Source organism: Pseudorca crassidens, chromosome 5, assembly GCF_039906515.1.
Source record: "Pseudorca crassidens isolate mPseCra1 chromosome 5, mPseCra1.hap1, whole genome shotgun sequence".
NCBI classification, from domain to species: domain Eukaryota; kingdom Metazoa; phylum Chordata; class Mammalia; order Artiodactyla; family Delphinidae; genus Pseudorca; species Pseudorca crassidens.
The window spans coordinates 81886518-81912548 of record NC_090300.1 but is presented as its reverse complement, the minus strand read 5'-3'; the positions used below and the strand labels follow the sequence as shown (position 1 = coordinate 81912548).

At 42.9% G+C, this 26031-nt stretch overlaps 1 protein-coding gene, 1 long non-coding RNA gene and 1 other non-coding gene across 6 annotated transcripts in view; 1 reads left to right on the top strand and 2 right to left on the bottom strand.

Moving 5' to 3' along the window:
* Nucleotides 1-15322, top strand: part of CASR (calcium sensing receptor) — a 28966-nt gene extending 13644 nt beyond the window's left edge. The window contains exons 4-6 of one of the 2 annotated variants that reach the window (XM_067738718.1): nucleotides 7256-7486; nucleotides 11886-12009; nucleotides 13321-15322. In XM_067738718.1, the coding sequence (XP_067594819.1) occupies nucleotides 7256-7486; nucleotides 11886-12009; nucleotides 13321-14834 (1869 nt within the window). In that variant the 3' untranslated portion in view covers nucleotides 14835-15322. Of the gene's footprint in view, nucleotides 1-7255; nucleotides 7487-11855; nucleotides 12010-13320 lie in introns of both variants that reach the window. The other variant, XM_067738717.1, reaches the window with a different exon arrangement.
* LOC137225142 (uncharacterized) overlaps nucleotides 1-26031 on the bottom strand; it is a 94942-nt gene that overhangs the window by 17492 nt on the left and 51419 nt on the right. For all 3 annotated transcript variants that reach the window (XR_010943704.1, XR_010943705.1, XR_010943706.1), the window contains exon 4: nucleotides 11957-12162. This is a non-coding gene — a long non-coding RNA (uncharacterized lncRNA). The remainder of the gene's footprint in view (nucleotides 1-11956; nucleotides 12163-26031) is intronic.
* On the bottom strand, nucleotides 22021-22092 carry TRNAR-UCU (transfer RNA arginine (anticodon UCU)). Its single transcript has one exon. It is a non-coding gene; the product is annotated as a tRNA-Arg (tRNA).

Below are 26031 nucleotides of genomic sequence, written 5' to 3'. Positions count from 1 at the left end.
AGAATAGATATCTCTATCTGAAACTTATGAGGTTTTTATGAGGATGACATTAGTTAATATGCATACGGTGCTTAGGATACTGCCTATACATAATAAACTATTTTTTAAGTAATATTTTGGCCTTTTTTATAAAAAGAAAAGAAAGGAAGCCTCATCCCTCATGCAATTAGTCTGAATTACTTTATCATAGCTAATTGAATAATTCTGGTTCTCTCTATATTAAGAGACTTCCAGTCCCACATTTTAGGTGTTGGTTGCTCTCTTCATCCTTCATCTGGCATCCTCCTGTCACATTCTTATATGGAACAGTTGTGTTTGGGACTTACCCTTCTCCTCAAGCAACTCCCAGCTGTTACTCCAACACTATTACACTATGGTGATTCCAACTCTCTTTTCCCTCAAGAAAGTGGTGGAGGTTTTATAATTAGTTTATTCTATGTTTTGAATGGTTACTGAGAATTAAATTATGCCTATAACCGAAAACATGACATGCAAAATATAATATTTAGCTCGAGCCTTCTAAAAAGACCACAAAGGAAATATTTCCTCAGAAAAACCCAAGATGCCTCTTTTTCCTTCATGAAGAGAAAGTTATTTTATCCTATGAAAACTGTAATTTACTTAAGTGTGATAGGATGTATCTATCCTATCACACTTAAGTAAAATCTTCTAGCACATTTTAAAGCAAATTCTAGTATTTCCCTGTTTGCTTGTTTGCCTGCTTGTTTGTTTGAATCTAGAAGTTTGATTTTTCTTTTTAAATCAGAAACCAAGAACTTAGGTTACATTTATACCTCAAAAGGAGAAACTGTGTTGGCCCTTAATCCCATAGTATAATTGTAAGTATTCTGCTTTTTAATATATAGGTTTAAATTGCAACCAATTATATAAAAACCTTAATTTTTATGGTCCTTCTTCCTATTTACTCTTTAACGAATACAGATCTCATGTTGACCTTGTTTTTCTCATCTATCCTCAGACTGGTGAAAACCTCATTCTGGGCACCATTTGACAAACCTAACAGTGTTGATTTAATGTTTACTCTATTAACCAAAACCTTTAACACACATAGTTTGAGTAGCCATTAAAATTCAGGCCCTCTACAAATCATTAGGAATACAAAAAGGAATAAGAAAACATCTGCTTTAGAGGAGCTTGGTCTAATAAACTGTAGGTATAAATTTTCTAGCCACAAAGATTCCAGGGTGCTTTCTTTTCTGGATAAGATGTTTGCACTACTAACTCTTACCTTCTGCCTGTCCTTATCTCCTGTCCCATTTGTGGCTAGAGTTACCAGGTCTCATTAGTAAACTCTCAGCACCAAGTATCCTAGAGGTCACCTCGGTATCAAGGTCTCTACCTGCAGCTGAACGTCAGCTCCACCAATGAAGTCATATTTGTATACTTTAAATCCCTTTCTATACTTTCTTTTTTGGAACAGCTTTACTGAGATATAATTCATATACTATATACAGTTCACTCATTAAAGTGCACGATTCAATGGTTTTTAGTATATTCAGAGTTGTGCAGCCACAACCACAATCAATTTTAGGACATTTCGCCATGTCAAAGCTGTCACTCCTTACCACCTCATTCCCCCAATTCTTTTTTTAATATATTTTATTTTTTTAATTGAAGCATAGTTGCTGTACAATATTATTTAAGTTACATGTGTACAACACAGTGATTCACAATTTTTAAAGGTTATATTCCCATTTATAGTTATTATAAAATATTAACTATATTCCCTGTGCTGTACAATATGTCTTTGTAGCTTATTTTATAGCTAATAGTTGGTACCTCTAACTCCCCTACCCCTATACTGCCACTGCCCCCTTCCCTCTCCCCACTGGTAACCACTAGTTCTCTATATCTGTGAATCTGTTTCTTTTTGTTATATTCACTAGTTTGTTGTATATTTTAGATTCCACATATAAGTGATATCATAAGTGTTTGTCTTTCTCTGTCTGACATATTTCACTTAGCATAATGCCTTCCAAGTCCATCCACGTTGCTGCAAATGGCAACATTTTGTTCTTTTATGGCTGTGTAGTATTCCATTGTGTGTGTATACTATATCTTCTTTATCCATTCATCTGTTTTTTTATTAATTTTTGCTGGAGTATAGTTGCTTTACAATGTTGTCTTAGTTTCTACTATACAGCAAAGTGAACCAGCTATACGTATACATATATCCCCTCTTTTTTTTGATTTCCTTCCCATTTAGGTCACCACAGAACACCAAGTAGAGTTCCCTGTACTATACAGTAGGTTCTCATTAGTTACCTATTTTATACATAGTAGTGTATATATGTCAATCCCAATCTCCCAGTTCATCCCATCCCCCCTTTCCCCCTTGGTATCCATATGTTTGTTCTCTACGTCTGTGTCTCTATTTCTGCTTTGCAAATAAGATCATCTATACCATTTGTCTAGATTTCACATATAATGTGTTAATATACGATGTTTGTTTTTCTCTTTCTGACTTACTTCACTCTGTATGACAGTCTCTAGGTCCATCCACATCTCTACAAATGACCCAATTTCATTCCTTTTTATGGCTGAGTAATATTCCATTGTATATATGTACCACATCTTCTTTATCCATTCATCTGTCGATGGGCATTTAGGTTGCTTCCATATCCTGGCTATTGTAAATAGTGCTGCAATGAACATTGGGGTGCATGTGTCTTTTTGAATTATGGTTTTTTCTGGGTATATGCCCAATAGTGGGATTGCTGGGTCATATGGTAGTTCTATTTTTAGTTTTTTAAGGAACCTCCATACTGTTCTCCATAGTGGCTGTATTGATTTACATTCCCACCAACAGTGCAGGAGTGTACCCTTTTCTCCACACCCTCTCCAGCATTTATTGTTTGTAGATTGTTTGAAGATGGCCATTCTGACTGGTATGACCCAATTCTTAAATAACTACAAATCTACTTTCAGTATCTGTATATTTGGACATTTCTGGACATTTCATATAAATGGAATCATAAAGTATGTGGTCTTTTGTGACTGGCTTCTGTCATTTAGCATGTTTTCAAGGCTCATCCGTGTTGCAGAATGTATCAGTACTTCATTTCTTTTTATGGCTGAATAGTGTCCCATTATATGACACATTTTGTTTATCCATTCATCCAATTGATGGGCTTTTAAGTTGTTTCCACTTTTTGGGTATTATGAATGATGCTGCTATGAACATTCATGTACAGTTGTTGTGTGGACTTATGTTTTCATTTTTCTTGGGTATATACATAAGAGTGGAATTGTTGGGTGGAGTGGAAACTCTATGTTTAACTTTTTGAGGAAGTGCCAGACTGTTTTCAGAAATGACTGCACCATTTTACATCTCCACCAGCAGTGTATGTCAGACTCCAGTTTCTCTACATTCTTATCAACACTTGCTATTACCTGATCCTATGCCTTTTGACATGAAATCTAGCCTCTTTGCCTTGACTGCTCTTTGCTTCTCAACTTTATTTTCCCTTGTTCTCTAGCACTTACATAAATTTTGAGAAGTTGGTCTCTTCACTGCCTCCATAATATTGATACTTGTTTTCCCATGTTGTGCCCACTGTCTTTAATACCTTTCTTCCCCTTGTCCTTTGCCACTACAAATTCCTACCATACCTCAAGCCTGTGTTGACCATTTCAGCCCTTCTTAATGTCCATCTCCCCTGAGTTTCTCTGTACTTAGAGTTGATACCCCATAAGTTAGGCATTAACTGTATTTTATCTTGCACTGTTGGCTCTATCATCCAAAGTCTTATATCTTATCACCCTAATCCATAGGTAAACTCCATGAGAACTTTATTACTATTACATCCTGTACTACTGCAGCCCAGTTCAGAACACACAGTGGATAACCTATAAATATTTGTTTGTTGATTGATTCTAACAGTATACAAATCTAACCTTGTATTTACAATGAGTTTTTTAATAGAAAAATTTTTAATGATTTTGATTGGTTCCATTTTCTTTCAAGGTAGGTTATGGTAGAAATCGCTAGCCTGTGCCAATAGCAATACAGAAGAATTATAGCCAGCGATGATCTTTGAGTCACTTTTCTGTCCAATCTAATGTGGAAGATGACCATTTAATTATGAAATGATCTTATGCCAGTTCCCCTTCCAATTCACCCACTGTTGTCTGGAGAGTTTCACTGCAGAGAAGCTGTAGACTGAGAAAAGGAGAGAGGGAGTTTGTTGCCTGGAGAATAAGAACCTAGGAATTGAAACCTGGATAGGAGGAAGAAAATTTACGCTAACTACTCTAGCTTTACTGCTGCATATGCTTTTTAAAGTATTCTTCAAACAAGAATGATGCTTTTTAAAAATATATTTAATGAGGAACTATTACTAACAAATACCTGCCATCAACACTCTCAACAATTTATATTGGAGGCAGGAGGGTGAAGCAAAAAGCACATGTTTAAATCACAGCTGGAGAACTTTCTAGCTTATGACTTTCGCAAGTTTCATGCCTCAGTTTCCTCATCTATAAAATGAAGATACTAATAGTTCCTATCCATAGATTTGCTATGAGGATTAGATGAAATAGTGTGTGCAAAGCATTAGTACAATGTCTGGCACATAGGAAGTGTAAATAAGAGGTAGTCCCCTACCTCTCCACTCTTCTCATCTTTTACACACATCAGGGCAAAGGCAGAGTTAGCATGACATGTGGAAAGGATATGGTGAGGATAAAACATCTGCACTAACAAGTAGTGGTAGTTACATGGGACCAAAGTATGGAAGGCTTGGGAAGCTACCTAGAGAAGGTTGAAGCATATTTCATCTGAACCATGGTAGGTCCCCAGGAGGAAGTAGGAGGGGCATGGGTATGGAATGGAGAAGGGTGGATTGTTCATGTCAGAAAAGTTCCAGAGTAGGTGGGAAGAATGAGGTTCTGAGTACTACAAGAGAGGTCAGCCTTATAGAGAAGGAACGTGTGTTCCTCTAAGAGAAGGAGATGTATCAGGACAGGGATGTGTTAGGGTAGAGACAAAAGGATGTATCCCACTGCATAGGAGGAGATCATCCCAAGAGCAAGGGGACAAAGGGAGGAGAGTTGGAGGTATAAGAAAGGAGTATGTCAGTGGCACCACCTCTCTGAGGAATGTTTTAAGGACTCAGTAAAAATGAAGGGAAAAAAGTAAGATTGATGACCACTGAGGAAGGCTTGGGAGAACATGGGTGGCATGAATCCTTGGTAGGATTCATTCTCCATCTTTTTTGAGGATGACTCAGCAGCTCTGGTTGCAGAACAGAAGAACCAGGCAGCAGGGAGTAAGGGGCCCCCTTTCCCCCACAGGCCTGGGACAAAAATCAGGGCAGCCAGCATCTATCTGCCAGGGCAGCAGTGAGAGCACTAAAGGAGTAACCACACACAGCAGTACTCACACAGGCGCCCTGGGTGCTGTGCCCGTGCACACATGTGGCCGGCCGCAGACTCTATCCCCAAGCTCATCCCAGGGCTGTTTATGAGCAAATTCAGGTGGCTCCTTTTCTTCATTTGATTTTCCTTACAATAAATGCTTACTTTAAAATAAAGTCAATACGGATATAAATTGTTTAAAAGCTGTGTCATCTCTGGAGTGGAGTGGAACATGAAAGGTGCCTCCCTTTGTCACACATGCGGATAATAGGTGCTGGGCCCAAAGGTTTCCCAGTGTCAGATCAGATGCTGTTTTCTTAGGCACCTTAAAAGTTATGCTAGGGGGGCTTCCCTGGTGGCGCAGTGGTTGAGAGTCCGCCTGCCGATGCAGGGGACACCGGTTCGTGCCCCGGTCCGGGAAGATCCCACATGCCGCGGAGCGGCTGGGCCCGTGAGCCATGGCCGCTGAGCCTGCGCATCCGGAGCCTGTGCTCCGCAACGGGAGAGGCCACAACAGTGAGAGGCCCGCGTACCGCAAAAAAAAAAAAAAAAAAAAAAAAGTTATGCTAGGGAATTCCCTGGAGGTCCAGTGGTTAGGACTCTGCACTTCCACTGCAGGGGGCACAGGTTCGATCCGTGGTTGGGGAAGTAAGATCCCGCGTAGCGCGGCCAAAAAAAAAAAAGCTATGCTAAAAGGGAGAGGGACCTCTAAATGTACTCCTGGGGTACGCCAAACCATAGAACAGAAAGAAGTTCATACTGGAACCTGGAGATTCCTGCAGCCTCTCTGGCCCAGCCCTCTCATCCTGCAGGTGAGGAAACGCACTCAGAGCCAGAGAGTGAGAAAGCCCCATGAGTCGTGAGGTACAGTGGAAGTGAGCACTCCTACTCTCACAGTCTGGACTGTGTGTGCTTCACTCTCTCTTGGTGCCTCGATGGCCCCCTGGCCCTGGGCAGGTCCCGCATGAAAGATAAGCTGCAAAGTGCCCACTGCTCCCTCTTGACCAAAGTCAGGGGCACACAGGAAGCAGAGGCAGGAGCCTAGTGATGCTGCAGTGGAGCAGAGCCACTACAAACGCAGGCTTGGCACCACTTGCTAGCTGTGTGACCCTGGACTAGATACTTCTATTTTCTGTGCCTCGGTCTCTCCATCAATAAAGTGGGGGTAATTGTGAAGATTAGATAACGAATATAAAGTATTTAGCATTGTGCCTCAAAGGTAATAAAACGACTAGTAGGGTTTAGTAATTATTATCATTACTTTTTTTGTACAAGGGCTTTGTGACCCATAAAACCCTGTAAAAAGTAAAGGATTGGCCATGATTATTACAAGAGTGATGGCCAAGACTCCACTCACACCCTTGTTTCCTTCTTCCTTCCACTCTCTCTCTGTGATCTTTGGCAACAAGACACTTCTACAGAAGCAGTAGCATAGGGAAAGATGGTGCAGAGCGTAAGAGTACTTACTCTTTCCAAAGCCCATCTCAGAAGACACCAGGGATGGCTCTGGCTTACAAACCCTGCCCCCCTCCTGGACACCGCCAGGTGATGGTGCACCTGCAAAAGTCTTGATTTGGCCAGTGGCCATGGTGAGATATATTCCTTTTCCTTTCCTGACTTCAAGAAAGTGTTTCCTACCCCAGTTACAATTTGAGTATCAAATAAAGTTGAGTATCAAAGTTCATGGGTTACCAGGGCTGCCATTAACACATATAAGTACCTTAGTGTGAATTGCAAAAAGGCCTCTCTTCTTCAAGTCATGTTCCTTCCACTTTGTTTGAACAAGATAGTTTACTGTCCTGTGTAGCGCTCAACCTACATAACCATACATGGCAGCCTGTGGCTTCTATTCAGAATATTCATCTCTATTCTTTAGGTCCTGAAGCACCTACGGCACCTAAACTTTACCAACAATATGGGGGAGCAGGTAACTTTCGATGAATGTGGAGACCTGGCAGGGAACTATTCCATCATCAATTGGCACCTCTCCCCAGAGGATGGCTCCATAGTGTTTAAGGAAGTTGGATATTACAATGTCTATGCCAAGAAAGGAGAAAGGCTCTTCATCAATGAGGAGAAAATCCTGTGGAGTGGATTCTCAAGGGAGGTACGTGTTGTCCATCAGGATACCAGATGCCTCCACCACAGGCAGAAACTGTGCTGGGCTTTGGGAGGGCCTTGGACTTCACCACTGGACTTCCAGAATCATGAGTCCACTTCCCTCAACTCACTAACTGCATTGCCAGGGCTCCCTGTGAAATCCATGAGTGTTTAATGCACAGAAGAGAATCTTCAGAACCTGAGCTCCATACTTATTATATTGAAACAGTTTTATTCTTTACAAATCTGACTCCTTGGCTAATAATAGTTTCCTTGACTAAAACTTTCCCCAACCAGAGCAAAACATCACTCAAGGCAGGGCATGGACAATTCACACAGAGGTAGTTCCCTGTCATCCAGATAGCTCAGGACTGACGTATAAGTCAAAAGCACAATTTATTCTCCTGCTATGGGAGACCTGTAACAAATAGGAGGATGCTTGTGACCATGATCAGGACCCCCTTCCATGAGTATCACTGCATCTAGAAGCTTGATTAATAACCAGAAGCACATTACCCAATGAATATGCCCTTAAGGAAAAGATGCATAATATGCTGAAATAATAACTATTCCATGATGGTTGCGTCCTAGAATATAGTAGGCTGCTGAGGACCCGGATCCTCTGTAGAAACAGACCCTGGACCGGGCATCCTCTTTAACTCTCCCAAGAAACCTGGATGAGACCCACTACATTTCTCTTTGCATTTGCCTTTCTATTATTACCTTTGAGTGTCTTGAACCACTTTTTATAACATGACCAAAAATTCAACTTCATCTTTTTACCAAATGCTTCTTAGGTTGATGGGTTTCTGATGAAATACTACAATTTCACTGTTTCCCAATATATAGGATAAGTTACCCACGAGAAGGTCTCCTATAGATAGCTAATATCATCCACAGTGTGCAAGTCTTTTTTAGCTTCTACCTCAGAGGGTGGATTCTCAATTATAAACATGTCATAACCTTTTCCAGACAGAACTTTTGGGGTTCCAGAGGTTATATCCCTCTGTCCACTATTTATACTCTTGTCTAAATTATCACAAGTTTCAACTGACTGAAGTCTAAATTGATCAGCTATATTATCAAGTCTTCCCTGCTGTTGACTCATCCAGGTTATATTTTACCTCCATTCATGCACATAATTGATTGTCTCTAATTGGTGTAGATTGAACCATTTTTATTTTGTTTTTTTGAGGTTTTTGTCACTCACAGCCTAACAGAAGCCAAGAGGGAAAGCTACTAAACTCATTTTATGAGGCTGATATAATCTTAACACCAGAAACAGACAATAACAGTACAAGAAAAGACAATTATAGGCCAATTTATAAACATAGATGTGCTCACATCCTAAATAAAATATCAACAAACTTGGACCACCAATGTATAAAATATATGATATATCGTGATCCAGTAGAGTTCGCAGTGAATCTACAGGAACATAATGATAGCCAAACATTCCAACATTGTAGTGTTTGTAGATGTAGTTTTATCCTTTCCTTCCCTTTCCTTTCCTTCGAACCAGGGTCCTGAGAATCTTAGCAATCATCAGGTCTGATACTGCCATTTCTATTCCTCTTTCATTAGAAAATAGTGTCAATCATCTTCTGTTCAAGTGTTTTGAAATTCCTCGTTAAGCCAGTTATTTCTTTTTTGCTGGAAGCAATGATAATTATTTTATTGCTTTCCATGTGTTTAACTTTGTAAGACGTCTCCAGTTCAAGCAGTCGTGGGGACGGGGAAGGTCTTATTAAAGAGATATTTTGGAAATAGTATGAGCCCTACCACGTATCAAGCATTATTCAAGGCTTTGTAACTGGGGCTACAAAAATGAGGAAGTCTTGCTCCCTACCTTCAAGATGCTTTTGCAAAGTATACTTCATTCTTATGATACATCTATTATCTCTGATACACATAGACTGTTAGGCAGTAAATACCTAATAAATTTCTAGAGTAAGTACTCAGTTACCTGGCATGATCAGAGAACGAGATAGAAGCAGGACTTCTGAAATGGTGAAGCTATGGTAAATTGGGCAAAACTGTCAAAAACAACCCTTTAAGAACCTAGAAATCAACCAATAGCATACATCAAAAGGTGAAGGATTTTTTTTTTAAGAAAAACTAATGAAACTCAGGTAAGAATAGTGGCAGTCTGGGCATTTTAGCCTGGGGCTGCTCTCCAGTTGTTTCTAATGTGGACAATCATATCATCTGCAGTTTTATTTAAAATAACAGATTTATTTAGCCTTTTCCAATATGTTTGCCCTTATTTTTCTTGTTTTATTCCACCAGCCAAGAACTCCAGTGCAATATATAATAATAGTGGTGATACTGAGCACCGTTGTTTTAAAGTAAATGCTTTTAATATTGTGTATTAGAATAGAATGATTTTTAAGAATTTTGGGGGCTTCCCTGGTGGCGCAGTGGTTGAGAGTCTGCCTGCCGATGCAGGGGACACGCGTTCGTGCCCCGGTCCGGGAGGATCCCACATGCCGCGGAGCAGCTGGGCCCGTGAGCCATGGCCGCTGAGCCTGTGTGTCCGGAGCCTAAGAATTTTGGGGGGTTTTTTCAAGGTAAAGGTATTTCTTCCTACGCTCTTTCATTGTTTTTATCACTAGTTTGTGTTACATTTCATCAAATACTTTTCATCCATTGATGATCATATTTTTCTGTGTTAATTTATTATTGCAGTGAATGACACAGATTTTCTAATATTAAACTTGTTTGCATTCCTGGCATAAACTCAGCATGATCATGGTGTATTTTCTTTTTCATATCCTTTGAGTTTTAGTATTTTTCATCTATTTTCAAGTAGTAGAAAGTAATTGTACTCTTCCCAGATCCTTTCAGACTCCTTACACTTTGCATGTATCTCCAGGACTTCTGTACATTTTTACTTCCAATAACCAGAACTTGATGCTGTTTTTCAGAAGACTGCCTGCAGGCTAATGAACCCATTTTGCTCACAGGCTCAGAGAGGCAAAGGAGAACCTCAGAAGAGCCTAGGAATTTACATTTCCCTTAACCTATGAGTGGTGTGGAAGTGTGAAAGCCCTCGCCCTTTTCTTCAGATCAGGACAGCTCTGGGGTATAACCTACAGTCCAGAGCTCCCGTGGGGGATCAGGCAGAAGTCTGAGGGACGTTGCTCGGGATCACACCCTTGCTTGTTCTCCTCCCTTCTATGTCCTACTTCCTCTAGTCTCTTCCTGGTTCCCTTGGGAGAACTTTCCTTATAAATCACTTGGACACAAATCCTCAACTCAGCTCTGCTTCTGAAGACAACTTAATAAGTGAGATGGGCCTGTAATATTTTTTTTTTTCTTTTTCATGCTGTCCTTGTCTTGTTTTGGAATCAGGGTTATTATACTGGCCTTACACGACTGAGTTGGAGGGTACTCCTTTTTAAAAAAAAAATTATTTTCCTGATCTCTGATAGAGTTTGTACAAAATTAGGTTGCTCTGTTCCTTGAGAGTTTAGTACAACTTGCCTGTGGTGAACACAGGATGACGGTCATCTCAGGTATGACTATGTGCTGAGGAGGAAGTAAGTGGAAAGGGGAGTGTATAGTTAGATGTAGGTTGCTGTCCCAGTCCTAGTTTTTGTCTTGGATGGTAGTCATTAAAAATGACTAACCAAAGTGGTTCAAACATGGACAAGTCATGATGGAAAGAAACAAGGATTATGATTAATCAAATTCTGTGCACATGAAGTCCACTACGGAAATAAATAAATTAAATTAAATCCATGTTATCTGAAGTTAATGTAGCTACTGAAGCTTTCTTTTGGTTAGTAATTACCTGATATATTTTTCTGATCCATTTACTTCCGACTCCTCCATGCCTGTCCTGCCTGCCTCACTGAGCTGTTGCAAGGATCTCAGAAATCACCCTATAAAGCCTAAAAGAAAATTGCAGGAATTGCAATTCGCTACAAAGTTCAAAGTCTCATTTTCAAATAAATTTCCCTTCGTCTCAGCATCTCCCCTTGTGACTCTCCCTCTCTGTGTAGGTCCATGTTCCTGTGTCTTTTAGTTTGTTTCAAACTTTTACTTCTATGGAAAGTAAACAGATGTCTCATTATGGGACTTGGAGACGATGGAAGGGAAGACTGTTTAAGGAGGATTTTGTCACGGTGTAGACTCCCAACAATTAATCTTTCTAGAATCCCACTGAGGTGTGTGTGTGTGTGTGCTCAAGCGCACGCGCGCGCGCCTGCACTTGCCCATAGGCATCCCTCCCTTTCATAGATAACAGGAACAAAGACCTCTGGACTTTCCTATGCCTGGATTGGGCCTGAGTCTGCCTCACTGGTCCTGGTGCCCAGCCCCTCCGTTTTACACATGTCAGTGGAGCTGCAAGACTGATCCTGCGGCTGCAGCCCCTCACTATTGTGATCTCTGTCCTCCAGGTGCCTTTCTCCAACTGCAGCCGAGACTGCCTAGCAGGGACCAGGAAAGGAATCATTGAGGGGGAACCCACCTGCTGCTTTGAGTGCGTGGAGTGTCCCGACGGGGAGTATAGTGATGAGACAGGTAAAGGAGCAGCCCCTCGTGGACACCATGCAGAGCTCAGTTCACTTTGGGGCCCTGGGATCAGCAAAGTACCTGGAAGGGCTGGGCTGCGATGGTGCTTAGCATGGTTTCTCATTTAACAAGGTGTGTCTGAGCGTCACGCTGGGCTGGGCACTGAGGGGGTAAGAAGAGGAATGTTAGTCTCTGTAATACCATAAAAGCTTACAAACACACCTGTTACACATCTTTCTCTTACTTCAATACTGCTCTCCAATATTGTTTTCTTTTTCTTATAGCTCAATGATCCTGAATAGACAAAGTTCTGTCTGTTCCCGTCTCCAGAGTTAATAAGCCATGATAGATGGCCTGCTGAGTGATTGGCACCGTACTTACACTGTCTTACTTATGTTTTTCCTGTGCCTCAGTTTCTTCATCTATAAAGTAGGAATAATAATAAACCTATCTTATAGAGTTTGGGGGATTCATTGAGTTAGTATTGGTAAAGCACATGGTAAATTATAGATAAATATTTGTTAAATAAAAACCTTGATTAGCATATTGGAAGCACTCTATAAATATGAACTATTATTATTTTATCATTGTTTTTGATTCATTTCGTCCTCACCACAATAATGGGGTTATTATTGCTTATATTTCACAGATGATGAAACTGAGGCTCAGAATGTTTAAGTAGCCTGATGAAAGTCACACAGCTAATAAATGGCAGGGCCAGGATTCCCATCCAGATCTCTGACTGCAAAGCCCATGCTCCTTTCACTCCCCAAAACTGCACACTGCATGAGACATAGCAGAGACTTAATAAACATTTGTTGGTCAAATGAGTCTGTAGACTCCCTCACTAGAAAGCCGTGGATGAGGAAGGTACAGGTCACATGCATGGGAAGCTTTGCCTTGATCTACGAAGAAGTCTGCTCTGGCATGTCTACAAAGCCCATCCTTATGTCCAAAATGAGTCAGGCTGAGCGTGAAGCACTGTGAAATTTGGTGGCCAGTGCCAGACCCTTAGCGTGCAGGGCAGCCACCTACCCAGCAAGACTAATCATTCTCTGCTACAAACCATCAGCAAGGAGCGTTAAAGGAAACAAGCAGCCCCCTTATATACAAAGGAAAAATATAATGGAACCATCAAAGACACATGAAATTAAGTATATTATTAAGCATAAGTCAGGGTTCAATACATTATTTGATAACGTAAAAATCACAATTATTTCATCAATAAAGAAAATTTAAAGTGCCCTCACCACCACATTCACACTCACAAAGTTCAGTCTTTGCCACACAGTACTAACCCTTTACTGGGACATTTTACAGACGCGAGTGCCTGTGACAAGTGCCCTGATGACTTCTGGTCCAATGAGAACCACACTTCCTGCATTGCCAAGGAGATTGAGTTTCTGTCCTGGACTGAGCCCTTTGGGATCGCACTCACCCTCTTTGCTGTGCTGGGCATTTTCCTCACTGCCTTCGTGCTGGGCGTCTTCATCAAGTTCCGCAACACGCCCATTGTCAAGGCCACCAACCGAGAGCTCTCCTACCTCCTCCTCTTCTCCCTGCTCTGCTGTTTCTCCAGCTCCCTGTTCTTCATTGGGGAGCCCCAGGACTGGACCTGTCGCCTGCGCCAGCCGGCCTTTGGTATCAGCTTCGTGCTCTGCATCTCGTGCATCCTGGTGAAAACCAACCGCGTCCTCCTGGTGTTTGAGGCCAAGATTCCCACCAGCTTCCACCGCAAGTGGTGGGGGCTCAACCTCCAGTTCCTGCTGGTCTTCCTCTGCACCTTCATGCAGATCGTCATCTGTGCCATCTGGCTCAACACCGCGCCCCCCTCGAGCTACCGCAACCACGAGCTGGAGGATGAGATCATCTTCATCACCTGCCACGAGGGCTCGCTCATGGCACTGGGCTTCCTGATCGGCTACACCTGCCTGCTGGCTGCCATCTGCTTCTTCTTCGCCTTCAAGTCCCGGAAGCTGCCGGAGAACTTCAACGAAGCCAAGTTCATCACCTTCAGCATGCTCATCTTCTTCATCGTCTGGATCTCGTTCATTCCCGCCTACGCCAGCACCTACGGCAAGTTTGTCTCTGCCGTGGAGGTGATCGCTATCCTGGCAGCCAGCTTTGGTTTGCTGGCCTGCATCTTCTTCAACAAGGTCTACATCATCCTCTTCAAGCCGTCCCGTAACACCATCGAGGAGGTGCGCTGCAGCACCGCGGCTCACGCCTTCAAGGTGGCGGCCCGCGCCACGCTGCGCCGCAGCAATGTCTCCCGCCAGCGGTCCAGCAGCCTTGGGGGCTCCACGGGATCTACCCCCTCCTCCTCCATCAGCAGCAAGAGCAACAGCGAGGACCCCTTCCCGCAGCCCGAGAGGCAGAAGCAGCAGCAGCCGCTGGCCCTGACCCAGTGCGCGCAGCAGCCGCAGCCGCAGCCGCCCTCGACCCTGCAGCTGCAGCAGCAATCGCAGCAGCAACCCAGATGCAAGCAGAAGGTCATTTTCGGCAGTGGCACAGTCACCTTCTCGCTGAGCTTTGACGAGCCTCAGAAGAGCGCCATGGCTCACAGGAATTCCACGCACCAGAACTCCCTGGAGGCCCAGAAAAACAACGACGCCCTGACCAGACACCAGGCGTTACTCCCGCTGCAGTGCGGGGAGACAGACTCGGAACTGACCGTCCAGGAGACAGGCCTGCAGGGGCCTGTGGGTGGGGACCACCAGCCAGAGATGGAGGACCCGGAAGAGATGTCCCCAGCACTTGTAGTGTCTAATTCACGGAGCTTTGTCATCAGCGGTGGAGGCAGCACTGTCACAGAAAACATGCTGCGTTCCTAAAACGGAAGGAGAAGGCCAGTCCAGGGGGAATTCCAGAGAGGTTTCCTGGGATCACGGTCTCCGACAGGGATGAGGAATCGCCCCAGACTCCTTTCCTCCAGGAAGGAGGAATAAGACACCCCAAATGCGTGGAACTTAGTTGCACTGCCACAAACGACAGTGAATTGACTAATGTTCCCTTTAAAATTAAAAAGAGGAGAGCTGTGTGCTTCTGTGGTTGGATTTGTCAGAGCGCTGAGATCCCCGTAGTCAGGTTCGCTGTTCATGTCCCTGCCTCTGTTCTCCTCCTCTGTTCTATCCCACTCAACAGCCCGGAGATGAAACCAAGGCTTTAAACTACCCACCTACTCCCCCTGTTTTATGGGTTCTGGTTTTTGGTTTTAATACTGAAATGTTTGCCCTGAACTTTGCAGACAGCCTGGTCCAGAGACAAAAGTGTGCAGAGTGACAGAACATCAGATTTGACCACCACTAGAGTTGAGTCTGAAAGACAGAATGTCACCAGCACTGCCCAACACCGTGATGATGGAAAGAACTTGAAATGTCCAAAACTGTAAGGTGAATGTGTCCCCTCCTATTTATGAAAACCGTAAAATATTTAGACTCTTACTTGCTGCTGCTATCATGTGACACTGAGAAGGTTAGCATCCCTCCTGTACCAGGACATCTGGTTTGGTCCAGAATGTGTTAGTGATGTCATGTTTAGATTCCATGATCACAAGAATCACCTCAGATTGTTGGGAAGGGACTGCATGAATCCAATGATCTGTATCTGTAATTAATATTGCCATATGTAGCTTTATCCTTAAGAAAATACTTCTGTCGTAATAGTCCGTGGACAATATAAACTGGGAAAAAGTGCCCCAGTCTGGTTTATATAAGGCAGTATTATTGAGCTCCATTTTCCTTGCCCATCCCACCACCTGCACCCCCATGAGCTAAGGCCTATGTGAGTCCTTTCAGGGCCCCAGGGGTCCAGAAACTCCCCGCTTCCCTGCCGCAAAGGCTTCCTGAAGCCAAATCCATGCCTTCCCCTGTGAAGAATAAGCTCCCAGTCACTGGCCTCCTACCAGTTGCTGGGGTAAGAAAATGTGATTCTGAGAGAGCTCTCATGGGGAATTACCCTGGCACTCTACCCCCCAAATGCTGTACCTACGTTCCCTCCAGCAGTGGGAGTCTGCCCACAGGTAGTTACAGGATTGAACGTTGAACGGCATGCTGCTGAACGGTCAGGCTCTGGAGCTAGAGAGACCTGGGTTCAAGCACTGGGTTGGTCACTGACAAGTTGCGTGACCGTAGGCAGGGAATCTTGACCTCACTCAGCCCCGGCTTCTTTGTGTCTAAAATGGGGGTAATAATCATTCTTTTCCCTCAGAGCTCTTATGTGGATTAAATGAGATAAATGCATGTAAAGTACTTTAGCATGGTGCCTAGCCCATAGTAAGCAGTCAATAAATATTAGTTAATATTATTCCTGATATTGTAAATTTTTTCACGTGTTTAAAATACAAAACAACACATTTATTTACCATTCAGATTTTAACAACAAGCTCACTGAGCACAATAACTTTCTCCATAATAAGCCCAAGAACTCTAGGGCCCAGTTCAAGGGGTCCTGAGCGACACCGCTCATGGTGAAGCCAGAAGGTCACTCCCCCAAGCGCCCCATGCTACCTCCACCTCTGGTGCCAGAACCCAGATCTCTAGCACCAAGGGGAGACCATTCCACTCTGGCATTAATTTCCCAGATCACTCTAAATGCTGCCCTTAGGCCAAGGTCAGGTAGAGCAATCAAATCTGTGGGGTCCTCATGACTTCTTCCTCTGACCATTTTTCTCCAAAGGGCCACCTTTCCACGATTTTTAAAGTGACTTGTGGAAATGATGGTTGCCCATCTGGATGAAAAGGCATCAGAGGGCGCCATGTGGGAGCACCGCTGTGAGAAACGGAGAAGGTGTCACACGGGAAGACCTGGTGAGGCACCTGCTCCCTGAAGCCAGGCCCAGCCTGCCGCCCCCACCCCGGTTACGCCTCTGAGCAAGGCCCAGAGCTGAGTGAAGATTTATATTTAACATTTTACTTGGACTTTTTAAGAAATGGCTGAAAATTTGATGGCTGGGTTTTTGTTTTATTGGTCAAAACAGCTGTGTGCAAACAGCTACTTTGCTATGCAGAGTGCCACACACTCAAGCTCACACTTCCCAGGTCCGACAAACAGCTCCCCCTCGTGGCAGAGCTGCAGGAAGAGGCTCGTAGGGGAAAACACACACCATTTGCAATGAGCCTCACTTCACCAAGTGCTTGCAGATGAAGTCATCTCTCCCCACGTCCTTGTCAGAAAGGGAGACGGCATCACTGTTCTCAGTCATACGTAGCAGGCACAACTCTCAGCACACAACCAGGGGTGTCAGATATGAACCCTCATTATTTTTCTGTAACAGCCTAGTTTCTTTCTCAAATTCCCATTCAGCCTAATGACAGAAACTTCATCTTAGTCAAGCTGGGTTTTTTCTCAGTAACTTCAGAGCTTTCTGAACCAATTTAGATTTCTGGGGATCTGTTCAGAGGTTTCTTCCTTCCCGCTTACAGGAAGGTTTTTGTAGCGTAAGGAGGTGGTGTTCCCCAAACATCTGCAGCTCCTGTTGACATCTCTGAGAACATTCTTATCTGACCCTCAGTAATTGTTATGCCTCCACACTGGCATCCTCTGAGGCATCTCATCCCTGTGTATCCCGAGTCATGGGATCCACAGTGATTTTCACTGCTGCATCACTTTGTCCCAACTACGAGGCCCCTGCCGGGCCTGCCAGATCTCTAATGAGACAGCCCTGGGGCCTGGGAATGACCAGGCAGCTCTCAGGCCCCTCCCTCCTGGCCCCTCCACTGCCATGTCTGCTTGACGGGGGCCCCCCCATGACGGTATGGAGAAGTCACAGAGGCTAACAAGCTTCCAAAGCGCCAGAGGAGGAACAGGGCACTTATCGCCAAACCTATACAAGCCTTTGTGGAAGGGTGAACAATGGCCCCCCCAAAGATGCCCACGCCCTAATCCCTAGAACCTATCTATGGTTGTGTTAAGTTACATGGCGAGGTGAATTAAGGTTGCAGATTGAATTAAGGTTGCTAATCAGCTGGCCTTGAGATAGGGAGATTATTTTGAATTATCCAGGCAGGCCCAATGTAACTACATCTCCATAAAAGAGGGAAGCAGAAGCAGCGGCGTCCGAGTGATACCATGTAAGAAAGACTCCACTGACTATTGCTGCCTTTGAATATGGAAGGGAGCCATAAGCCAAGGAATGCAGGTGGCTTCTAGAAGCTGGAAAAGGCCAGAAAACCGGCTCTCCCCCACAGCTTCCAGAAGGAACCAGCCCTGCTGGTTTTAGCCCAGTGAGACCTCTTTTGGACTTCTGATCTCCAGAACTGTAATAAACCTAGATACATAAATAAATAAAACCTAAGAAATAGATGTTGTTTTGAGCCACTAAGTTTGTGGTGATTTTTTACAGGAGCAACAGGAAACTAATATATATAGCATTTTTACTGTCATCTCCTTTCCTGAGGCCACGGCCTTTCTCAGAGAGCAACACCTGCTCCTGCTGTAGTTCTCTCCCCCCCCCAGCTAGCTCCCTCTCTCTCCTCCACAGTTCCCTTCCTCCTATCTGCTTGGGGAAGTATAAACCTTGTGTTCCGAGTCTTTCTGGGCTTTGGTTTTAGACAACGAATGGCTGTGTTCTCCCAATCTATTTTCTGTTAGTAGCAGAAACCTGAAAAATAATAGCTTCAAAAAAGCAGTTTGTTTTTCTCTTATATAAAAGAAGTCAGAAGTTTTTGGAGGGACTTCCCTGGTGGTCCAGTGGTTAGGAATCCGCCTTCCGATGCAGGGGATGAGGGTTCGATCCCTCTTCGGGGAACTAAGAGCCCACATGCCACAGGGCAACTAAGCCCGCGTGCCACATCTACTAAGCTCGTGTGCCTCAACTAGAGAGCCTGCTTGCCACAAACTACAGAGCGTACACAACAACTAGAGAAGAGGAAAAAGACCCGCACGCCACAACTAGAGAGAAGTCCACACTGCAACAAAAGATCCCACATGCCGCAAGGAAGATCCCACATGCCGCAATGAAGACTCAACACAGCCAAATAAATAAATTAAATAAATATTTTTTTAAAAGTTTTTGGAAAGATTCTTTAGAGTCCCTTGGCAATGGGAGACAATCTTTCTTTTGAAAATAAAAATGAATTATATAGTTATGAAGGATTTTCACTCAAATGAGTTTCTTAGCAGATTCTAAGAATTTACATTGGAACTTAGGGGTAATGATCACCATATAACATTCTACCCTGAAAGTCCCTATGATCATCAAAACGGTGTTGAATTGCGTTAGTTTCACTTTGGGGGAAATTAGGCCTGCCCTACCTCTGTCTCAAAAAGTTGCATTTCAGGACAATATTATTTCTCCTCTTGGCCTGGCTAAAGCCATATAATCTGTGGGCTGGCTCTGCATGGAGCCAGAACTTCCCTCTGCTCATCTTCTGCATTTGAACTCATTAGCGCTGGAAGAGCAAGGGAACATCAGTAAGGGGTGCTGGTTAATCACTGGAGGAGGTGGCCTGCATTGCTCCGAGCCTGGCTAGTCATTTCAGGAGTCCGCTGGAGACAAAGCCATCTCCCAAAGTTGGGCAGAATTTGGGTAAGTGGAAAGGAGTTGTTATAGTGAGATCACTCGTCTCTAGGAGACCCTGTATTTCCTGTCACTAATCATGGAAAAATACTAGGGATTGGTCAAGAACTTATATATATATATATATATATATATATATATATATCTTTATTGGACTATAATTGCTTTACAATATTGTGTTAGTTTCTGCTGTACAGCAAAGTGAATCAGCTATATGTGTATATATATCCCCATATCCCCTCCCTTTTGAGCCTCCCTCCCACCCTCCTTATCCCACCCCTCTAGGTCATCACAAAGCATCGGAGCTGATCTTCCTGTGCTATGCAGCAGCTTCCACTAGCCTTCCATTTTACATTTGGTAGTGTATATATGTCCGTGCTACTCTCACTTCGTCCCAGCTTCCCCTTCCCCCCACCCATGTCCTCAAGTGCGTTCTCTACGTCTGTGTCTTTATTCCTGCCCTGCAGCTAGGTTCATCAGTACTGCTTTTTTAGATTCCATATATATGCGTTAGCATAAGGTCTTTGTTTTTCTCTGACTTTTACTTCACTCTGTATGACAGACTCTAGGTCCATCCACTTCATTACACATAACTCAATTTTGTTCCTTTTTATGGCTGAGTAATATTGCATTGTATATATGTGTCACATCTTCTTTATACATTCATCTGTCGATGGACATTTAGGTGTCCGTGGATGAGAACTTTGAATGAATTTTGCTGTTATGCAAGAAGTGAGGTAGCAGCTTCCCTGGTGGTGCAGTGGTAAAGAATCTGCCTGTCAATGCAGGGGACATGGGTTCGAGCCCTGGGCCGGGAAGATCCCACATACCACGGAGCAACTAAGCCCGTAAGCCACAACTACTGAGCCTGTGCTCTGGAGCCCACGAACCACAACTACTGAGCTCGCGAGGCACAACTACTGAAGCCCATGCACCTAGAGCCCATGCTCCACAATAAGAGAAGCCACCGCAATGAGAAGCCTGCGCACCGCAACTAAGTGTAGGCCCCGCTTACCGCAACTAGAGAGAGCCCGCGCGCAGCAACGAAGACCCAACACAGCCAAAATAAAGAAAGAAAGGAAGGAAGGAAGGAAGAAAGGAAGAAAGAAAGAGAGGTAGGGATCAGAGATATACATACAGGGTAAGACCAGCCATGGAAATAAAGGTACATTCCGAGGATACGGAGAATTTTAGCCTTGACGGGAACTGCTCAACCGGTGGTATGAGAAGTGAACTACTCAAAGAAGGCCAAGTAGGGGCAGGAAACTGGGAAGAACCATCATGAAAGTGCATCTAGGAACTGGAGGGACAACTGTGACCCAAGCATCAAGTGGGGCTAAGAGCACCTTCTTTTCTGTTGGAATGACCACCACATCCCTCCCTCCCCCAAGTCCCACACTGGAGTGGAGGGAGTTTGGAGTGGAGGTAGGGGTACCTGTTTATATAGTAAGAGCTGGATTGGAGGAAGGGAATAGAAATAGAAGTATATCACAAGCTGCCTCCCTCTGAAATCTGGATACTGGCTGTCTGAGTAACTAGCTAGGGTAGGAGGCTAGAACTAATATACGCAATTAACTCTAGGACTGAGTTCCCAGGGCATGGAGGGCAAATGCCTGAGAGTATAGTGAAAATAGGTAAGAGATCAAAGCCAGAGAATAATTCTCAGGGTTGGTACAGGATTTGATTCCTGACAAAAGCATCAGGAAATGTTTTTTGAAGAATGTGGCTGTTCTCCTTGACATCAGCCCAAAGATGTGGTTATTGCTCAAAACTTCCCGATTTTCTTTAAATGTTTTGTTTCTATCTCTGAAAATATTCAAATTATAAGCAGAGATTTCATGGAAAAAGGTATTCCATGCAAGTGGAAATTGAAAGAAAGCTGGAGTAACAATACTTATACCATGTAATGAAGTTTCAAACAGATGAGCATACCATATTAAATAAGAATCACCCTACTAGGTCAGTGGCCACGCCTATAAAGTTTTGCTAGAGCTCTAATTGGTCCCAGGACTTCTACAGAAATATTTTTTGTTTTATTTACTCATGTTTTATTTATTCCACTATATGGAATAGTGTAAAACCAGGAGTGGGATTCTAAGCAGCATAGCAGATAGACTGTATGTCCTTGGATGAGCTGCTTAATCTTTCTTTCTCTCCGTTTCTTATATAAAGTGGATATAATATTACCTGTCATAATTACCAATTATTGTTACTTTCCAAATAAAATAATTGATGTAAAGTCACTTTCAGGAACATGGGAAAGCTATGGAAAATCATTAACACTACAAGTGACTGAAGTTAAGAGGGTTTGCTTTTGAATACTCAAAAAAAAAAAAAGAAGTACCATGGAATTCAATGGTTTCATCTATCAAGTTTCTTAGTTAGAGACAATGGAATCCACTCTAGCTACTTTAAGCAGAAGGGGATTTGTTATAGGGTATAAGAAAACTTATAAACTTTTTTTTTTTTTTGCCTGTGCCATGTGGCTTGCAGGATCTTAGTTCCCCAACCAGGGATCGAACCCGGGCCCCTGCAGTAGAAGCACAGAGTCCTAACCACTGGACTGCTAGGGAATTCCCAGGAAGCTTATAAACTTCTAATGATCCAAGTCTGGATGCTACACAATCAGGAACAATACAACCAGAAGAAATGCTTAATTCCTCCATGGGGTCATTTCGGCAAAAACCTTACTACCTCCCATGCCTTGCACTCAGCACCTGTGACCCACAGAACCAGACACTAGAACCTTCATTGCAGCTGGAGGAACCAAAGTCCTCTGCCATTGTGCTTGGCCCCATTAATATCAACTTTCCAAGACTCCCATCAGTCACATGCAGAACTCTATGTACAGGAGAGTCTGGAAAAGTGGCCTTTGCTGTCCAGCCTGTGGAGTACAGGAAAATGTGCTGGAAGAAGGTGGATGATGAATGAGCCAGTCTGCAGTATCCACTGCCCACAAACAAAGCATGTTTAAGATCAAACACAGGGACTTCCCTGGTGGCACAGTGGATAAGAACCCGCCTGCCAATGCAGGGGACACAGGTTCCATCCCTGGTCCGGGAAGACCCCACATGCCGCGGAGCAGCTAAGCCCATGTGCCACAACTACTGAAGCCCTCACGCCTAGAGCCCATGCTCCACAACAAGAGAAGCCAGCACAATGAGAAGCCCACGCACCGCAACAGAGTAGTCCCCGCCCACCTCAGCTAGAGAAAGCCTGCGTGCAGCAACAAAGACCCAACACAGCCAAAAATAAATAAAATTAAATCTTTAAAAAATAAATAAATAAAGGTTAAACACAAAATGAAAAACACACTCTGCTGAGAAAAAATAAGCAAAATTTGATTCCCTTTCATCTTAACAGCTGTGGTAGATAGAACAGAAAGGTACTGTGCTGAAGACATAACTGCAGCCGGCATTTTGCCATGAAAGAGAGGCTGCTGGAAGGTAAGAGAGAGCAAGCAGGGGCAAGCACTGCAGGGGGTGGGACTGGAGGGGTGGGAGGATGGGAATTTGATTATAAGGTCATTAGCACTATTGGACTTTTTAAATGATATGCAGAAGTTTGTGTGTCTGTCTGTGTTTGTTGAATAGCCTGGAGAAAGATACATAATCATTTAATAGTGATTATGTCTGGGTTAGAATTATGAGTGATTCTTATTTCCTTTTTAATATTTTTTCTGGGTTTTTTCCAGGAGTGTGACTTATAGTAAAACAAGAAAAATCTGTTTCTTGGATTATCAAATGTGATGATACTATGGTCATATTTTTTGTTTGCTCTTTTTTTTTTTTTTTACTTTTTATTTAGAAATCATTTCAAACTTACTTCTACCTAGACTTACTTATTATTAACATTTTACCACATTTGCTTTGTTGCCAACACTATGATCATTTAACAAAATATGATGCACACTGAAGTATTTATGGTTGCGATCATACGATGCCTGGAATTTGTATTAAATACCACAATGGGGGATGAAATAAGGATGTAGGGAGAAAGATAAGAAAGAACAGCAGAAAGTTAGTTAATGGTTGTTGAAACTGGGTGATAGGTACATAAGGCTTCATTTTTCTACTCCTATTTTTTAAATTTTTTTCAAATTTGCGTAAAAAAATTAATGTTAAAAACCAGCCAAAGGATAAAATGGATTCACCAGTCAAAAAATCACACAAAAGATTTCAGTGATTTGAATGGCCCTATTCATCACAAGAGAAGTTAGTCCATCAAACACACAAACAAAAAGAACCTGAAAGTCTGCCAAGCAGCTAAAATTTTAGTTGAAAAGCAAAAAAATGTTAATGTAAGACCTTTACAACAAGGTTCAAAAAGCAATTCTCTGGAGTATATCAGAAAGGCCTTGTTGGAGCTTGATGAAAGACAAGTCTTCCTGGATCTTCACATGATCTATTATGATCCTATCCTTAAATGAACCAGCTGTGGACTGGTTCAAGTATTCTGGATTGTCCTCGGGCAATAGGTTTAACAGATCCCTCTTAGCTTTAGTGCCAGTAATTTTTCTTTTATGAATATACTCCCAGGGAAATAAGCCAACAGGCAGCAAAATTAATTAGTACCTATGTGTTACAACTACATGAGCCCCCACTGGGGCCACATGCGGGGAGGCCTGAACCCAGGGGAGCACAGACACACTGCTGAGATCCCGAGATTCAGATAAGAAAGAGTCCAGACACCCAACACCCAGGAGATGGCTGAGGAAATTATGCTATGATCCCATTGCTGGAGAGCCCAGCCACAAACATCAGATGTGACAGGCATGTGCACTAAGTCAAAGTAGGTAATCAAGCTTAGAAATAATAATAAGGGGGAGGGCAGGACACAGAATAGTTATGTCCACACAGAATAACATGAATAAAGTTTCATTGAAAAGAAGAGGAGGGAATACAGGGGAGGAAAATAGTTTATTGTTTGCTTCTTTCTTTTGTAAAGTTACATAACTTCATTGAAATGAGGGAGGCAGGAAGAGAAGAGGAACAAACACAGCCTTACCTGAGGTACTTTAGCTATGATTTAAGGACTAATAAAGCCAAGATACAATGGACAGTAGATTAGAAGAAATCACTTGCAGGCTCAATCCACCAGAATTCTTGATTGGATAGGCTATGGAGAGCATTAACCCATTTCCCAACACCCTGGCCAATATTAAGTGACCTTAGATAAGGTAGAAAATAAAACATTCAAAGAAAAATTTTAAAAATCACTTCGTTATACAGATGCGGTAAGTAAACTTTAAACCAAATATGAAACAAAGGAAAAGTTATTGGCATTCCTCAGCGTCTCCTCTTTTTTCAGTCTCTTGACCCTCCTCCCCTCCCCCACGCTAATGAAGGCACGAGACATCTCTGTCCTGGACTTTCGCAACTGTAACCATCATATTGAACAAGCAAGGCTCCAGAACCTCAACTCTTAGTAAAGTGTTACGCTGTGACACTATACGAGTCTGGGTGTCGACAGCATGACCCACCTCAGATCTGACTTCAACAGATAACCCAGGAGGGGGTGCGTGTGACCCACCCCCCCCACCAAACTTACGGTTCTGGACTCTTACTGTAGCTTGAAGTGATAGAAGAAGATAACTAGAATTTAAGATGTTGAGTTGAAACAAATTATAGGACTTACGCCACTTGGATTCTCTTATAGTCAAAGAAAACACAACTTCCTTATCAAAATCAAAGAAAACTAGCAAGTGAAACTATCTCACTTCAGATAAATCAGATACACAAACCAGCACTATCCTCCAGAACCAAATTATGGCTCCGCCTGGCTATGAGAATGTAATTTTGTGATAAAAACCTTCTAATGCCTCTTATATTAAATTCTCTTGCATAGGGTTCAACATAGGATCACCTTTTACTAAATTCCAATGCAAAACAAACAAACATATAAGGTTGCAGTGGGACTCCTGTGAGTAAGTAATGAATCTTTATCAAGCCACTTCCTGTCATAGGCAGAATAATGGCCCCCAATGATGTCTGTGACCTAATCCACAGAACCTGTGAATATGTTATGTTACATGGCAAGGGAGAATTAAGTTGTATATGCAATTAAAATTGCTAATCAGCTGATCTTGATATAGGGAGAGTATTCTGGATTATTCAGGTGGGCCCAATGTAATCACAAGTCCTTATAAATGGAAGAGAGAAGCAGGAAAGTCAGGGTCAGAGTCAGAGATTTGAAGATACTACTATGTCTAACATAGATAAGCTACAAGGACATATTGTACAGCACAGGGAATAAAGACATTATTTTATAATAACTTTAAATGGAGTATAATCTGTAAAGGTATTGAATCACTATGTTGTATACCTAAAACTAATATAATATTGTAAATCAACTATATGCTTCAATTTTTTAAAACTATATATATATGTTTTTAAAGAGAGATTTGAAGATGTTATGCTGCTGGCTATGAAGATATAGGAAGAGACCATAAGCCAAGGAATGTAGGTGGCCTCTAGTAAGCTGGGAAAAGCAAGAAAGAGTTTCCCCTAGGG